Below are 18,105 nucleotides of genomic sequence, written 5' to 3'. Positions count from 1 at the left end.
GAAAACCAGTCCATTTGCTCACACAAGATTGCACAACCAGTTTACCAGGATTAGCAAACCAGCCATGTGAAGATGATTAGATTCTTCCAGAAATTTCCAAATGATTTTTGGCAGGCATCAGTGTTTTGGGGTACATAAAAAAGAATTTGGTGACAATATGCTCACTAACAATACAGGCAGGAAGTAATTTCTCTTCTAAAACATTCCCTAACTTAAACCAGGGAATACACTAATTTTGCCAAAGAATGATCAGGCAGTTACTTTGTCCCCTTTTTAAAAGAAAGCAGAATTTAGAGTTTTTTAAAACTAAAGTTTCACAGCAGAGGTGGCTGGTTATGTGTTAGTCAAAATGCTGATAATAAATATATGAAAACATTCACTTCATCAGGCATTTAGAGATCAAATCCTGCAGACAATTGGGAAAAAAAGTTATTTTAGACAAAAATTAATTTTATTACAAGGAAGAACAAGGTGGAATTTTTTTCTCCTCTACCAAGGTGTGCCCTAGCGGGCTTCCCAACTTCATCTGCAAAAAGTGGGTCACAAACAGAGTGGAAAAGTAAGAGAGTGAACACCTCATTTACTCTTATTCTAAACCCTTTAAGGCACGTCAGAACTTGCAAGAGATCTAACACAGTTTTCTTCTTCAGCTGTGTCTGTGTGTGTCTGGGTGTAACACAACTGCACGTTACCAAAGCATCACAAAGGGGCTGCAGTGGCTGCTAGCTCTCTCCTTCCCACGGCCTGGGAGGCTGATCTGGAAGGCAGCACAGCAGCAGGTCACAGGTTCCCACCCCCCAGCAGTGACCTGAGTGTGCTGAAGTGCCAGGGAGCTGGCAGTGCTCAGGTAAGGGGCTGCAGCAGGGCGTGTGCACTGTGCAGGGCACCAAAGCCTGGAGAGGGCTCCGACAAAGCTGCCTTTATATCCCCCTGCAGGGCCACACTGACTTGCTCTGCTCCTGCACTCAAAGAGCTCCTTTCACACGGAGGGCAAGGGTGGGGGGACCGTGATGGGGGCAACACATTCGATCCCCTTGTGCTGCCTTTCCAAAAGAACTACTGGTGCTGCCTGGCTTGCCAATGCAACGTGACTATAGAAATGTCAGCGAGCTGCAAGTCAGCTTTTTGTTTCCCCAAAAGAAAACAGGCAGGCATTCTCATTAGAGAATGAGTGGCTCTTCCCCTCGCACGCACTGATCTGTATTAGAGTTAACTGAGGCATTCAGTGAGGGACAAACCCTCTCCCCACTCCCACAGCACACCAGGCTTATGCTGGGGAGGAACAGCCACACACACCTCTGTCCTTTACATGCCCCATGAGGGCTTTGGTGGAAGAAGAGATGAGCTGTGAGCTCACTGGAATATACAATTCCAGTTTCAAACCCATCAGGCTTGTAAAGCCAAGCCCTTTCCAAGCAGTCTCCTGTAATTGCCTTTTTTCTTCCTGAAGAATTACCCAGACTGGGGCCACAGCCCCACTTTAGCCAACGGTGTTCAGGAGTTGGGCCATAACGGAAATTCAATTGCAAAACTAAAACTGCAATCCTATAATTAAGGTCAAAAGGCAAAAACCAGAAGTTACCAACAAGGATGCTGGGGTTAATCACTGGATTAATGCTTAACACAAAAGTTCCTTAAACATGGTTGGTTATGCATTAACATGTGAGGGGAAAGCTTCCCCAGTCGCACCAACATCTGACTGATGTCCACGAGATGACAATGTTTTACATAAATTAATGGTATTTTATATTATTATACATGTCCTAAAATTATTTCATCTTTTAAATATGCAACTGCATTATTTGTCTCTCCTCGCCCTTCAAAAGGAATATGTATGAGCTGACCATTGGTCTCTAAAATGTCTAAATAGAATCATTATGTCATTTCAGACACCCCCCCTCCTCCCCATTTGACACTATGGAATGGGATGAAGAGCAAATAACAATGAGGTTTATTAATGCATTTTTGGCTGTGACAATACATTTCAGGAAAGTGCTAAACTGACCACAAAGCTGCCTGCACCTCTGTCATTTTGGTAGTCCTTGATTTTATACACCACATAAAACAGGAGCCCTATTCCTGCAATTAGGAGAAGCAGATGGACAGCCAGAGAAGCAAAGTCACATATCCCAAAAGAAGCTCTCCCTTTCCCAAAAAAGCACCAGAACAAAGCATTCCCTTGTATAAACCAAAGGGTACAGAGCCTCATCAGAAATGCTTTGTGAAATAAATAACTCGGCAATTCTTGGAACAACATGAAGTTAAAGGGTTAAAGAATATAAAAATCATATGAAGGCAAATTAGTTATGCAGCTGTCAAGCGAAAGCCACTTAATGAGCTTTATTAAAGAGAAGAGCAAGTCATGAGGTTGATGAGAACTTCTAATTCTGCACCTCTCTGAAGGGCTGTGTCCTTTCAGCATCACCTGAGCTTCACCCTGAGACACCACAGCGACAGTCAGCTGTCCCCAGAATACAAGAAGTTTAAAGCTCAGCATCAAGAGAGTAAATGAGTTGGCCAAGGGCACGGAGCAAATTCAAATTCACTGCCCCAGCACTGTCCCTGCTGCCCTGCCCGTGGCAGGTCTCTCTCACAGTGCCGCACTGTCCTTGTGAGCACTTGCTCTACCCCTTCAATGAACACAAGAGAAAAACTCCTTCCCCAGGAGCCGGAAGGAAATTGGGCAGCGTAAAGAAAAGTTATTCTCTTTAACACTACCCCAAAAGTATCGCAGGCAGGGAATCGAATTCAAGTGTTTCACGGCAGAAAAAGGCGTCATTAAAAGGTAAAGAAGAAATTCTTCTGTCGGAGGAGATGCACGGAGGAAGCCAGCAACAAGTGCCGGCCCTGGGGCGCCCCGGGGAGCTGGCACCGGCTCTGGCTCAGCCTGCCGTGCCTCCTCTCCCTCCCTCTTTGGCACACATGTAACACGAAACTCCGCATCTCCAGGACAACCAGCAACAAAAAAAAAAAAAAAAAAAAAAAAGGCAGAGACAACAGCTGGCTGTCAGCAACGGAGCAGAGAGGAGCCGAGCGAGCAGCGAGCCGCAAGCCAGGATGAAGGGAGAGATGACGTGAAAGTTGAAGAAGACGGAGAAGAAAAACAAGAGGAGAAGAGCAGCTCGTGGTCGGGGTAAGGCTGAGCTATCGCTGCTGTTCGGTCAAGCGCGGCACCCTCCGCTGCTTAGCGAGGGACTGGAGCCTGGGGAGCTCCCCCTGCTCGGTCAGCCACGGAGCAGAGCTCGGGAGAATGAATTTGCTTGCCAGGGACACCGAGGAGCGAAGGTGGCAGGAGAAAAGCTTTTAATGGGATTGCGGAGAGCTGCGCCGCAGCCGCCCTGTAACAAAAGGAGCTCCGAGCCCGAGCGGGACTCTGCAACTCCTCTGCCGGTGACAAAGGCAGGCTGCTCGGGTTTCTGTGCTCCTACAGAATGTGTGTCCTGATAAGCTGGTGACCCGATACAGAAATAGTCGGTGTGGACAAGGCAGCTGGGTCCGAGGCTGTGCGTGCCTTTAGCAGCGTATGGAACCCGACGGGTGCCAGCCACAGCTTCTCCCCGGAGCTCCTCCCAGCTGCAGCCAAGTTTTATCCCCCAAATCCTGAGGCAGAGAGCTTAGAAAACAAACCCTGGTCGGGGAACTAGCACGCTGTGCAAGTTAAGCATCTGTGTCCAATAGAAATAAACGGAAAGATTTTACACGGTTTCTAATGAGAACATTTTGACAAGAATTCAGGCAGTGTATCAGGCACAGATGCTGGTTTAGTGTTCAAAGCAGCATGAGAACCCAGCTCTGAGAGGCACGTTCATGCACATTACACAGCTCACGGCTTACTGTAACCACACTGTCAACTTTGAATGCAGTGAGAAGGGAAGGAAGAGTAAAAAGATCACCTAAATACATGAAATTATACAACACAGAATCATTTAGATTGAAAAAGACATTTTAGGCCATTGTGTCCAAGCTTTGGTTTTACAGAGGTGTCCCACCGCCTGTGCTCCCATCTCTGTTTTGCTGTTGGGTACGGGAAGAGGGGCTGGTAATGGAGGCTGGCCATATAAATCCCCATTTTCTGCCATCTGAAGCTGACTTCTCTGTCTGGAAGCTGCTGCAGCTCCCAGCACTGAGCTGGGACCCCCAAGAGGCACATGGGCTGTCAGCTGTTTACAAACAGGAGCAGAAAGCCAATTCTCACAGAAAGAGGTCTTCCCAATCCTACACGTGCCCGTAGGGAGGAATGTTAAGGATCAGGTATTTCCACTTCTCTCCATTAACGAGGAATGGAGGGCACGTTTCTGACCTACGTGTTTTACAAACATGGAATTGGAACTGCCTAAGTGAGGAGATGTTCTAGTTCAGACCCACACCCTCCAGCCTGGCCCTAAGGCTCAAGGGGATGGAGGGAAGTTTCCACCCTCCTAATGGAGAGTCTCTCTAGGTTGGTTGGTACAGTTAAGATAGATTCTTTAAAAAGCATGTGAAAAAAACAAAGTTTAGGGAAACAACAAAAAAAAAAAAAAAAAAAAAGGAGGGAGGAGTGAGGGGAGAAGGGCAGGGGAGGGAAGGAGGTAGAGAAACATGCCAAGTTTTCCTGGCCAAAAGAAAATCTTAATGGGTTTGGCTGGGGGCTTGTCCAGCTGCAGCCGTGCTGTTCATGTGTGGGGGGAGAGGCACAGCAATGTGAAACACATGTCCGGATAAAAGCAGCAGGACATGGCTTGTGTTACAGCTGTCACAGTGCCTCAGCCTGACTGCACCCAACAGTGGTTGTGGGAATGAAGGTACAAAGTTTGATAGAGCGGCTCCTCTCTGTAAGATAACCCCTGATCACTGAGTCTGCAGTGGGCCAGAGGCACCCACTGGACAGCAGGGACTGTGAGGGGCTGGCAGAGAGCTGGGGCTGGGGAGCAGCACCCACCCCACACCTCCATGCAGGCTCTCCCCACTACCCCACGCACCCACAGCTGATGAGGTTCCAAACAATTCCTCCTGAGGTAGCAGATTTTGGTTTTGAGTTCCTACATCCCAGTAGCATCTTCACTAGGATTAGTTCAGGATATTTCAAAAAACTCAAAACTGCATCTAATTTATGAGACTTGTAGATGTGAGATCAAGGACAGGGTACAGAGGTGGTTGTTAAAAGGTAGAGGAGTTTCCAACACTCTCAGAGCCTCCAGATGCTGGATCTCAAACACCAACTACTGATAGATCCCACTATGTTTGTGAAGTCACTAAAAGTCTTTCACAGGCACACAGCTACCTCTCAATCAGCTTCTTGGGAAATGGGTATTTTGCTAATATTAGAATAGACTTTCAGGCTAGATTCAAGCATCACCAACCCTAAAAAAAGGTCTCTTGTAGAAGAGCTACAAGTTTATTTTTAAAATTGACCTTTTCCTTTCATTGGATGGCTCAGTGTTTTGGTTTCCCCACTTAAGAAATTTCTAGTAGTGAGGAATTATTTCATGGGGTTTTGTAGATGTATTTGTGGGATGGACTGGAGAAAACCAGGGTGATCTGCAGAGGTGTAAAGACTTCTAGCTCAGTGCCCCAGTGGGTACCTCTGCTACTGAAACTGGGAATTCAATGCCTTTTTATATTAATCTAATATTAGGTTGTAGGGAAGAGAAGGCACATTTACAGTGCTGCCTCAAAACCCATCTCCAAATAGTGGATGGTGGAGATGACAGGGTATTCCAGCCAAAGGGTGACCCAGGCAGAGCAGCTTTAAAATCTCAGGAATGTGTGGCCTTCTGTTCCAAACCAACTGACAAAGTCCCAGCTTTTCTCCCATGGCATTGAGCTACAATTTACCAGTTTGGGTGTGTGCTGTTAAAGGGCTGAATTCTCTTGATACTGGAAACTATTTTCATCTGCTTGGGAATGAATTATAGGTCTGTCTGGCTCTGTGCACTCCTGTTTTAGGAAAAATGGGCTTGTCTGAACTATAGTTAAAGATTCACATGGCTGGTCAACTGCAGTCATGGCAGCAAACACTGCATTAACAATGATGAGGGAAAACCATGCACTGATAATACAACTGCATTTCTATGGCCCTTTTCATCTCAGCAGTACACTGAAAGCTTAGAACAATGAACAGGCAGGCAGGAATTATGACACATTATGCCAAAATACATCTACACTATAGGCACACCTAGCAACCCAGCATTGTTTGAGAACAGGAAGCACTGCAGACCTTATCCATATAAAATCAGAAGGACATTTCAGGGACCAAGAACAAAGCTGGTACGTTTTGAAACTGGCCAAGCTTTCATGTTCTTTAGAAAGTGGCCAAGTACAGTCAGAGCTCATTTTAGAGTTTTAGACCAGAATAAATGTATCTCCTCCCATTTGGCTGCTCAGCACCCTCCTTCCATGAGGTTGGGCTTGCCTCACAGATTTCCTACCAGATAAGCCCCCACAATCCATACAGGCTTCTCATCCCTGTACAGGTCCAATTTCAACCAACTTACTGGATTTGTCTGAGTAGGAACACAACATTTGCTTCTTCAGAGCCACATTCTTAAGGAAAAGCCAAGGTTGCAATGAGAATGTTGCCCTGCCATTCTACTTGAAGGGAACATCAAGCAGGTTCTACTTTGTAAGGTCTCTGGAGCACTCCTGCTGTGAGAAGTGGAGGAGAGCCAACCCACCATCACTGGAACTTGCTGCATTAGGACTAGAGCCATTGGCAGCTTCTTGTTCCCCTGAAAATTCCCCCATCCAAAGCTTTATCTCCACTTTTAGGTTACAAGAGCAACAAACTCATGCAAGCACAGTAAAACCAATGGATCAGGATCATGGCAAGAGGGAGGAGCTCAACATGAGGAGCATGGTTGGGTTATGAGCAAACAAGAGTAGAAACCACACTTTCATCTACCACCCATCCTAAACAGGCTCAGTGAACACTGTCAGAAGTTCTGAGCAAAACAATGGCCACTTCAGTTTGGAACTGCAGCAAAACCAGGGACTTGTTGCCTTTCTATCTAAAGATTGCCAAGCATGCTGGAAACTTGGACACACAACAATTAACAAACAAAGCTCTGATGTGGTTCCATGTTCCGCTGTCTTGCAGAGATGAAGTCACCCAGCAGTGGGATGTGATGACTTACCAAAGTCACACAAGCAGGGAGCATCACTGGCAGGCCAGAGAGACTGCCTGTATTTACTAACTTCCAGTCCTTGGGCTGGAAACCACAAACTTAAATTTGTGCCTTTTGCACTAAAAAAGGCTGCTCAAATACCCCCAAGGTTATGTGTAAACAAGTGTCTCATTCTAAGCAGTAAATTTCAGCTCACCCACTCTCTACAGTTCACCTTTGGATGCAGCTGTCTCAACACACATCAGGACAGACCAAAAAAACTCTGATCAATGTACAGCAGTTCCAGAAGACTCACAGCAGCCTCACCAGTTTCCAGCAGACACAGGGATGTCAAACCCCATTGCACATGGTCACCCTAAAGCTCTTTTTCTCTCCATATGCAGCCAGTTCACAGCAAAAAGGAACCTTGATAGAGGCTTTTCTCTTGAATTTCTAGATTGAGGCTTTTAAATGGGTTTATTCTCCAAAGGGCTGAGCAGTCAACTTCTTTGAGTGCTTCAGCATGGCATGAGTCCATTAAAACAACTTGGAAAGATAATTTCAGTGCCATTATGGCAATTTTCACAGCTTTCTTCAGTGGGCACAGCAAGATGAATCTACCTTAATGCTTTCTGGGAATCTGAATCTAAATCTGTGTAGGTCCTAAACACAGGAACCTACATGCACTTTGGATTTACGGGGTCATGTAATCCTTGCAGCTGAGCAGCACACCTGCAGCTTGCCATTCCCCTGAATAATTTCTATGCTCTGTCCTTTCAGCCAAGGCTAGTAACTCATGGCACATGGCAGAATGGACATTTTTTTCATCAAAACCATATAAACCCAAATTAAATGATTTGCTTTCCCTCCTCCTTGTGGGCCTTGCAGCATTAGAGGAGGGCAGGAAGGTTTGGTGATCTGATTACATGAGTTATTTCTTAAGTCAAAACCATGAATTTCAGGCTTCCACTCCATCCCAGCAGGATGTCAGAAACTGCCTGTCACAAGACACTGTGTTACTTTCTTTTCTATGTGAGATTCTCATCTTTCCTCTCCTCATCTGATTTTCACTTCATGTAAGCTCTAACTACAGCCGTGGAGCAGAATTTCCTGACATCAGTCTAACAATGTATTATGAAGGGCACATTGCACTGTGGTCATTCAGGATTTTTTCCATAACACGGGGTGAGTTCCATCAGATCTGCTGCCCTACAGCCAAGTCTCCTGCTCTGGAGGGTTCCTATCCTCAGTGGGTGAAGTTTTGAGGAAGGACAATGATGAGCAAGAAGAAATTCCTAGTTGAGGAAAACACTGGCAGATAATTATGTTTGCTCCAAACCCCTGAGAATCTCTGAGGTACTAATTTGAGTGGCTCTTCCAGGCTCTAAAACAGCATTCCAGACCTAGAAAGTAAACTGTCAATTAAGGCCTACAACCTTAAGTTTCAAACCTCTTAAGATTTCCCTGTTTTAATAATAATCATCACAGTTACTGCTTCAAATTAATATCTTGCACTGCCAGGCCTTACTGCTGTTGGTGACCGAAAGCTTATCTGAACACAATATAATAAATTAATTCTCACAGCTTCACTCTGTTACTGTAATTAATGTCATCACCCTTGTGTTGTAAATAAAGCAGATGCATAAGACAACTGGCTTAAATCAAACCATCCTTATCCTTGTCCTAATCTCAAGACTAAAATATTGTTTCCACTGAAATCAGTTGGGAAAAGGTCACATCAAAAGTAGTCCTGAACAAAGATTTTTACACCACAAGTAGAATGGAACACACAAAAGTCCATGAATATAAGTGGCTTCCTTGAGGTAGTTTTACTTTTTTTCCTTTAAGAATTATTTTATTCTTCACCCTTTTGCCTTGCAGCAAAAACGGAAATCCCAAAGCAGAGAGCCCTTGGAAGCAGCAGAAAGTGCAGTCAAGCTGAAGAACATTTGCTTCCTCACGAGTAGGTTGGAGACTGCACCACCACCATCAAACTTTGTCCCTGATGTAATTCAGACCAAGGTAAACAAGCAACATTCATTGCAAGTTTTAGAACAAAAACTCCTTCACTTAGCTCCAGATCAGGCACCACTGACAGAGAGGAATGTCCATTATAGAGACAGGCTTTTATCATTTTCGACTAAGCACTAATCCACATGAAATTCTACAATCCTCATCAGTAATTTTACCCTGTATAACCAAACTTCACAAGCCTGGCTCTTATACCTGTTGCTTTTGGTGCAACCCAAAGCATGGTATGGAAATTTACAGCAAACTCCTTAAGAGGAAAGCTTCTGGACAGGCAGAAACACCTCCAAAGGGAACAAACATTTTCACAATGTTAGAGCCAGAAATTTTATTTTTTGATTTTTTTTTTCTTCTAGAGACAAGAAGAGAAAACAGAAATCACTTCACCTCTGCTTCTTCCACCATCTCTTGGAATGGAAACAGAATTGAAAACCTCCTGAAAAAGAATCGTGCAGCACTAAGGATAAAGCAGCAATTTCTGGAGCAGCTCACTTGGGGTATGCAATCATCTGGAAAGAAGTATTTAACCCTAGTCTCAAAAGTGACCTTTTCAGGTCAAAAGACCACAGCTCTGCCTCCTTCCTAAGTTGCACAGTGGTCTTTCTGTGGATGTAGATTTTCCATCCACCCCCATTTCTAAGAAACCAGCTGGTTCCGATTTTTATTCCTTAGCTTGGATTTAAAAGAACAAAGAAAACCCTTTTTGAATTGCATAAACATACAAAACTAATTTAACTTGGCACTGTAGTGCTTAAGCCCAGCATGCAAAGAAACAGCCAAGGTCTCTCTGTCCTCAGTGTGTTTAGAAAAACTGAACTCCAAGCATCCATTTGTTTGAGTAACCAAGCCAGATGTGCAATAAGGAACTAGCTGGTTTGTTCTGGAAGTGTTCTTGGTCACTTGGACTTGGGTTATCACCAAGATCAGGATATTAAATTGCAGTGTTCAAGTCCCAAAACCCAGTGTTGACTATTACAACGCACACAAACCAATACATTTTGATATAATAATGAAGTAAAAGTTACAACTCATTCAAGTGTTGACCTGTCCAAACACTTGGTTTTGGTGGAACTATGGGTATTTCTCAAAAATGTCAAATTCCAGTTCCTGACTGAAACAAAATTTGAAGATCCATAGGTCTTATACCAGCTAGTTTGTTGCAATGTCTCCCAAAATCTTGCTCATGGGATAAAAGAACAGCAAATATTGGTGACAAAACTGAGGCACTTAACTTAGCTAGACAAATAATATTTTCAGTAACAAGAGCTCCTGATGATCACTCTGAGAATAAAGAAGAGCTAAGATTACTGAGCAGGGCAGGAGGGATTAGCTCCACAAGGGAGATATTTCCCTGACAGATCCAGGGGCTTTTGCTTTGCTCATCATCAGCAGTGATGGGTGGAATCCACTGTTCAATTAATATATTGCTCTGTGGCTTGAAAGAAAAAAAACCCCTACATATAGCTTTCTTTATAAGTTGCATTTATCTGTAAGAACTTGAAAAGCATCCAGCTGTCCCTAGTGAATGCAGAATTTAAATTTAGTATCTCATACAGTAAAACTGGTTAATAAAACATTATTAATGCTCTTGTATTGAGGCGTTGAGGTAAATGCCTTTGTTTTTGAAGGGGGGCTCTGCAGCTCAAAGTGCAAGAAGCCTTCAAGGGAGTCTACTTTGTGTTACTCAGTAAGAAACAACTGGAGACTATGTACAGTGGAGTTCAGCATTCAGAATTCAAGCTGGGTCAGAACTGCATTTGTTTCTGGAAGGATAAGTTAGCAGAACTGGAATAAAAAGTACTTTGATTGGGTTAGAGCCAAGGGCAGGCACTGTCCAGTCTAACTCAGTACCTGCTGGAAAAAGTGTCCTTGTAGAAGGAACACTGTTTGGACTTTGCTTAACAGTGCAGTTGACAAAAACACCCTCAAAGCTGGATTTTGAAATTAAAACAGTCCCAGAACACGTAGACAATTAATAGTCCTCCTCCTTAGCTACTGGGAACAAGGACTGAGACCAGATAAACTTGTTTTCCTTGTGATCACCAGCTGTATAAGAAGGCTGGGAGCTCCCTTGCATTAGTCAGTGAAAAGGTTTATCCTCTGGTTCTCCTGCAGCATAAAGCCTGGAGAGGTTGTGACAGAATGTCTTCTGAAGGCTTTCTGAAGGAAGTTCAAGCCATTGGTGAGAAATTTCTCCTTAAGCTCCAGAGACTGCCCAAGGCTGAGCCAGTGGAGATTGTCAGCTTTTCTGTGGTTCTTCTGTTTATTGGTGAGTTTGTGGGTGGAGGCAAAGGGGTGTCAGAATTTCTCTCCTCCTCTGTGGGGGCAGTTTGCTCCACAGGCTGTGTAGGTGGGTTGATAGTGTTGGCTGTTGTTTTCTAGGCTGTGCTCTAAGGTCCAGGTTAATTCCTAGGTCATTTTTTAGCACTCAACGTGTACTTCTACATGGTTGCAGGGCATGTCAGGCAACAGTACAGCTTTCCCCAAAGCTCACATTTTAAACATTAGTTAAATCAGCAGTACTTTAACCAACCCAGAGCTGCTGTAATGTTTTGATGCATAGGAGATAGTTTATGACAAAAAGCATTAGAGCATCTCCCTGCCACAGAAGACACTTAAGAGAGACTCTGAGTGTCATTCCTGTATTGGCTCAGTGGAAGCCAGTATGCTTCAGATGAGCCTATTTATTCTCCTCTGGTAATGGCAAGATCCCTCCTGCTGCTCTGTGTGGGGATGGCATGGAAGGAATAACAGAAAACTGCTGGATCAAGTGGGATGAAGTTTGTTTATACAATGGGAAAACAAGCAGGAAGGAAGACAGGCCCTGCTCCTCAAAGACAGGGCTTGCTCCTGGCCAAAAGGAAGGGTGTGTATCCAGCTGGACACTCCTCCCTGGGCTGGAATTCACAAAGTCACACCTGCTGCTTTATTGGGTTCATCCCCACAGGTCTGGTTCCGTGTCAGCCCAGGTCCAGGCTTTAAAGGAACACATGCACACACAGAGGCATGCTCACAGTTTTACATGTTCTGCAGGCTGGAATATGTCAACCTTTTCTACTCCAGATAAACTAACACATTCCTGCCAACACCAAGCATCCTGACTAGAGTAGAGGACAGTAAGTTAGTCCACTGTTCTGTGAAACAAACCCCTGCATATGAAGTATCTTATTTTTTCAAGCTAAATACAGAAGAGTAAAGCCAACCCAGTCATGAGTCTCTATGCTTAAAGAGTATGTTGAACTCACTCTTCAGAAATACAACTGCCAGTTTGAGTAATCAAACTCCCTCAAGTTTGGTTACTCAAAAATACAAAGCTGGATTTTTGCCCTTTCCAGGCGCATAGCTGTGCTTAGGTACTGCGTGTCAGCTCTCAAACAACAGACCATTAAGTGGGTAAAGAAACCCTCACATGGTTTGGAATGTAGCTCTTAAGGTCTTGAAATGCCTGGTAATGATTGTCCAGATTAAATGGAAAACCAATACAAAGGAGCAGGAACCAAGGAGGAGGAAGATTGGGATATAGAGCAAAAAAAAAAATTTCAAGAAACCAGGCTTTGCTCATTTTACTGCTCACCAAACAACTTGGAGGAGACATAGGGTTACTCTGCAGGGATTGTTCCTGTGCTATGAAGTGATATCCTTTGTTTCTCTTTCCAGTTACTGTGCTGGTGCTCACAATCATTGCCTGCAGTTGCTGCTGCTCCAGCTGCTGTGGCTGTGATGGACGCCCTGACCCCAGGCACAGGAAGAGTCAAGTCCGCCCAGCTGCCCGTTCATGAGGTGACACAACCTGCTATGGAGGACATGCATGGACATCACGATTCAGTGCTACGGGAATGACTTTCCACACTAGCCCACTGAAAATGGCAATAACAATATACATTAACATGACTCAAAGGACCAGAAATCACAGCGTGCAATTCCTTCTCTCTGTGACAGCCACTACTGTGACCAGAAAGGTAAAGCTCCTTTACCATCACTGTCTCCCTCTTCTGGGCTGGGATGAGGTAGGAGGGCATGGACACATTGCTGAGGAAAGAGACAGCTTTCCCAAAGACAGCCTTGCAGCTGGGCCAGCTGAGGATCCCCTCTGGGACACGCAGCCAAGCAGAGGCCACGCACACAGCCACACACAAGGCAGTGCCTGCTCTCCTCACCAGAAGAATGGTACTGGGCATTAGCAAAACCCACTGACACCTCTGGGAGGTCCAATTGCTTAGGTCATCGTGGATCAAGGCCAAACCTGCTGCAGAAGACATGTTTAGCTGAGATATCTGCTGAGAACAACAAATGGTGGACCTTCTGATCCAGATGTGCCAGCTGAGGTTCTAAGTACAGCTGCTAACAACTGCCCCTGGAGTCATTTCATTGATGTTACAATGATGGGAAATTGCCAAAGAAAAGCCAGATCATGTGAAATACTCTTTGTAAACAGAAAGATGAGGGTAAAAGGGAAAAACTCACTAATCCTATGGCTTATTTTAATCATTCTCTGCTCAACATCCTCCCTTCTCCACCCCTGTGGTTCTACTCTTCTGCTTATTGCAGATGAATGGTTCCTGCAGAGCATGTGAGCTCCAGGAGATGAACAAATCCCAATCCTTACTTGAGGGATCTGTGTGCTTAACTCCCTGCACTATGTGCAGTTTATTTTAGTAGACATGAACATGACGCCAGGGGTGTGTTTATGAGCATGCACAGAGGCATTTCAGAGGAGTGGCCCATGATGGGAGCCATCACTTCAGGGTATGTGTGCAGCAGCTGACAGTGGGCACAGTGACAGAGCAGAGCCAAGAATGGGCTGTTGGGCTGGAGTTAACAAGTGCAAATAAATCCCTTTTCCATGCTGCAGCCAGCTGTGTATGTTTGGTTTACACTCTGGTGAACTTCCGGAAGGGATTTATGGATGTACGAGGCTGTGGCACAGGCCACAATCCCACAACTGGCACAGCACAAGAAGGCCACAGTTCTGCACTAAACTCTGAACCAGTGGTGTTTCAGCCCCAAATGGAAGACCAACCACCTTTGTGAGAAGGTATAAAAAATTACATACATATAGAGAAGTCATCTTCTGCATCCCAACTAAGTGTATGTACCAAAGCCAATGTCTAGCTAGGGAGAACAGAATCATCCACTTTTAACAGTGGGCTTTAAAATACTCTTTACACTTCAGAAGGTACAGAAAATAAAGAAAACTCTGTAAAGAAATGTATTTTCTCTGTTGCCTGCACCCATATTAGTAAAAGGCACATTACATCAGCTTCTTATGTATTTAATGCACTTTATTTTTTGCAATAAACTGGATCTAGGTATTTGGTATTTTTGTACTGCTGCACATTGGAATATATCTGCAGCCAGAGACATAGTGAATAGTCTAAGAATTACAAGAAAAAATAAAATTGCTGAAACTACCAGTGTTACTTTTAAATCAATAAAAAGAAAAACTTCCCAGTAGCAAATGAGGATATTCTTTAGCAAAAATACTTGAGAATCAACTGAGACAACTGTTCAGCCAAGAGCAGACTGCACTAGCACGAGGTACTGCATGCACAGTTACACAGGGACCAACAAAGTATAAAAAAAAAAAAAAGAATTTATTAGGCTGTCCCAAAGCTTTCACTGCCAACCTGCATGTTAGGGGGAAACAATCTCAAGCACAGCATCAATTTAAACATTCAGAGGTGCATCACACCACTCTCCTACCACATAAGTCTTTGCTCACTTCACTCACAAACAAGTGGCAATCAAAGTGACATCAGGAGCCTCAGAACCTCTTTTGCAGAGACAGACTCAACAGATGTTTTTGTATCTAGATTAAGTCACGAGACCCAGGGAAGAACAGAGCTCACTTACTTTCTGGGCTTGTGCTAGACAGTGCCAGCTGCAGACATTAACAGCATCCCATTGAGGGCTGTTCCAGCAGCACGGAGCCAGCCTGTGCTGAGACAGGGGGAAGCTTGGCAGGCTGGACACACACCAAGGGCTGACAGGTTGCTGTCACTGGGAACAAGCTGCCAGGCCTTATCTCAACAGGAAAAGCCACAAATGCATGTTTCCCAGTGATGGTACAAGTTAAACCACTGACAGATAGCAGGCAGAGGAACAAGAGAAATGGCTCCTGTCTTATCTTGACCACTGTGAGTTCCTGAATTAGAAACAGAATAAACACAGCACCGTTACAGAAAGGGAAGGGATGAAAAATAGGCAATCCTCTAAAGGATTCAGGTGGCTTTCTGGAGCAGAGGACCAGCTACCATGTAGAGGAGGCCAATTTCTACATACTTGTCTGGACCTCACAGGCCTATTGCTCTGGTTTGGACTATTTTGTACCATTGCACTCAGCTGGACTATTCCTACAGCTGGGATTCAGACATGCCAGTTGTTTGCCTGATCTGCTGCTTCCTTGCATGCATTCAGGCTAGCCTGAAAGATGCCAGCAAGTGCTTCCTGCAGCTCTTTGGCTTCTGCTGACTACAAACCTGCTGGTCCCTGGGCCCCTGCTCAGCACTCCCACAAACTTTTGTGTTTTGGCTTCAATCATTACTCAAATACAAGTACCTATAGGGAGCAGCAGTGAGGATGGATCCTCTTATTTCACCCTGAAGAGGGAGATTCAGAAAAGCACAGAATAAGGCAAGGCTGCTTCTAATACAGCAACTGCCATTGATATTGTGAAAGCCTAGGAGGAACTGCACAGGAATACCATCACTTCAGTTGTGATGATAAAAGTGTTGAAATAGGTTTTTTTTCCCTGAGGAACGTCAAAGAGCCAGCAAGGCCAGCCCCTCCAGCAGAAGTGGTTGAAGTTCTACTGATGACTTAATGGAATACTTTCTGTTCTGTAACAGAACAGTTTGCTTGGCTTGTGAAAAATAAGTTTCGTTTTACACACAGACAGTCACACACCTTACTCCTCCTTCTCCCCTCCCTCCTCTCTCCAGCACCATCCCTCTGGTCTTCTCCAGTCAGGAAAGTGATAGAGAGTTTAATTGCAGCTCACAGCAGTGCAGTGCTCTGGAATGAGTTTATTCACCTAAACTGTCACAATGAATTTTGGACTGCAGGGCAGATGTGTTGGCAGTCTCACTCCAGTCTCCTCCTGGAGCTTGCAACACAGACACAGTCAGGACCTGGGAAATAGAGCCCTCTTCTCTCCACCACATCCTGCAGCCTGCCCCAGACAGAGGCCACAGTGGGCCTTTACAAGAACTACAGCAGCTGCAGGAGTGTAGCAGTGCATAAAGCCACCAAGAGGAAGAAATGTCTGAGGAACAGCTGAATTAGGACTTTTTAGTTTGGTTCAAGGCCTTTGATTTGATTAGATTAGCCACACCTTTGCAGGAAAATAAGCTGTTAATCATTTACTGCAGCCTGAAGAGGCAACTTCCAGGCTACCTCCACAAGTCTCCAGGTACAGCAAGGGGTCCCTCACCACAGGCCAAGATCTCTTGGAGGGGTGAAGAGGAGGCAGAGGAAACACCTACTACAAACCACAACAGCTTCAGGTATTTGTAAAACGTTATACAGCTCTCCTGGGAGATGAACTGCAGTTAGCAAGACAGGAACTTTCTGGGGTGTGGAGTCCCATGGGATTTCTAGTTTTGGGTCTGTGGAACTTTGCCTCCTTTTTGAAGGCAAAGGAATCCAGAACAGCTTTGATGTCCTGTGTGCTGGTTGGTTAAAGATGGAGCACAGTGATCTGCCATCTACCCAGAAAACAAACCATGAACTGAGTAAATATGGCTGTTGAGAAAGAAACAAAAACTTCAGGAAGTGTGATCTTGTGCTTTGAGTCAAATCCAGCTTGCTGAGGATGAAACACTTTACAGGAGCAATTATTTTTCTTAAGAGTATTCAGGATACAGACATAAGAGGCAGCAAGTCAAGCAAATTTTCAAAAATAACCAGTATCTCTTCCTGTATTACATCTGCATAGTCACATTTGCAAGAAAGTGTGAGAAATATTCCATCCTCTCCCTTGACAAGCAAGGGAGCTTTAGTAAAACCACAAGCTGCTCACAGAGAGATGCTGGATGTTCTTTAGAAAGCTGACTGCCAAGTCATTATTCAATGTATCACTGAAAGAGCAAGTGAGTAGAGCCCACTGAGATTCCAGTTTAAATTATTACTGGACCTCCCTGTGGGAGGAAAATTTATGCTTCTATTGCAGAGTAACAGAAACCATTACTAAAGCAAACTCCATTAACAGGACACCCTTTTTAATATAATTGGACTATTCTAAGCCCTATGGAAGAAAGAAGTTGTAGATGATATTTGCTTATTATTAGTGGGGTTTTTGCTTTTGCTTGTTTTTAAATAAGTGTTCATTTAGTCTCCACTGTGTCCTCAGAGTTTAAGCCCCCAACTCTCCCTTTTAGAGATCCTTCCAATGGTATCAAGGAATTTCTCCCACTGAATACTTGTCTTTCATGTATAGGCTGTACAGATGAAAAAGAGTTCATATTGAACATGCTGGAGAGACAGTGTATTATTTAAAATATTGATAAGCTATGATTAAAATAAATTTCAACTGCCAAAATGCTGTAGAGTGAGCAGCTTTTCCTCTTTACATCTCTACAGATCTGATTGTCAAACAAGTCTCAGCTGTATTTCCTCTGACTTATGCTCCTATTTCTGTGACTCTCCTTTTGGAGGGGGATGCCAGCAGACACAGACACTCTGTATACCTGCAATGGTTTTGGGGCCGTGGCTAAGGGCATGGAGAGAATACAACACCTAACACTGTTATTGTCTGCCCCCAGCAGGGTGGAAGCCAACATGTCACTAGAGCAAGAGGCATCCTCAGTTCTGGAAGACCTAAAGGGACAGATTGCAACAAGTGACTGGGCTCTTGGAGGGCTGGTGGTGATTTGCATCTTCTGTTTTGTTTTTATTGTTCTCATTTTATTTGCTGCTATCTTTGGGTGCTGCACATCTCCAAGGCACAAACGGAGTAACTTGTAGACAGCAAAGTGGGAACACAGAACTTGGTACA

The 18,105-nt window shown here is 44.5% G+C and overlaps 2 protein-coding genes across 7 annotated transcripts in view; one reads left to right on the top strand and one right to left on the bottom strand.

Moving 5' to 3' along the window:
- The window catches only part of RECQL5 (RecQ like helicase 5), a 37,664-nt gene that overhangs the window by 9,366 nt on the left and 10,193 nt on the right, over window positions 1–18,105 (bottom strand). The window lies entirely within an intron of this gene.
- SMIM5 (small integral membrane protein 5) lies at window positions 2,346–17,888 on the top strand. Of its 2 annotated transcripts, XR_009933827.1 has the most exons (7): window positions 2,346–3,133; window positions 8,964–9,104; window positions 9,467–9,607; window positions 11,226–11,379; window positions 12,768–13,069; window positions 16,481–16,615; window positions 17,876–17,888. XR_009933827.1 is itself a non-coding variant. In XM_062506036.1 (5 exons), exons 4-5 carry the CDS (start codon window positions 11,253–11,255, stop codon window positions 12,887–12,889), a joined length of 249 nt encoding a protein of 82 aa, XP_062362020.1. In that variant the 5' UTR covers window positions 2,346–3,133; window positions 8,964–9,104; window positions 9,467–9,607; window positions 11,226–11,252; the 3' UTR covers window positions 12,890–15,077. The 2 variants fall into 2 exon arrangements, 1 of the variants encoding a protein (XP_062362020.1); XM_062506036.1 differs by lacking the exons at window positions 16,481–16,615; window positions 17,876–17,888 and having other exon boundaries at window positions 12,768–15,077.

The sequence above is a fragment of the Cinclus cinclus genome, chromosome 20, assembly GCF_963662255.1.
Source record: "Cinclus cinclus chromosome 20, bCinCin1.1, whole genome shotgun sequence".
Classification (NCBI taxonomy): domain Eukaryota; kingdom Metazoa; phylum Chordata; class Aves; order Passeriformes; family Cinclidae; genus Cinclus; species Cinclus cinclus.
The sequence above is the reverse complement of the archived record's forward strand: the minus strand, read 5'-3'. Positions and strand labels throughout refer to the sequence as shown.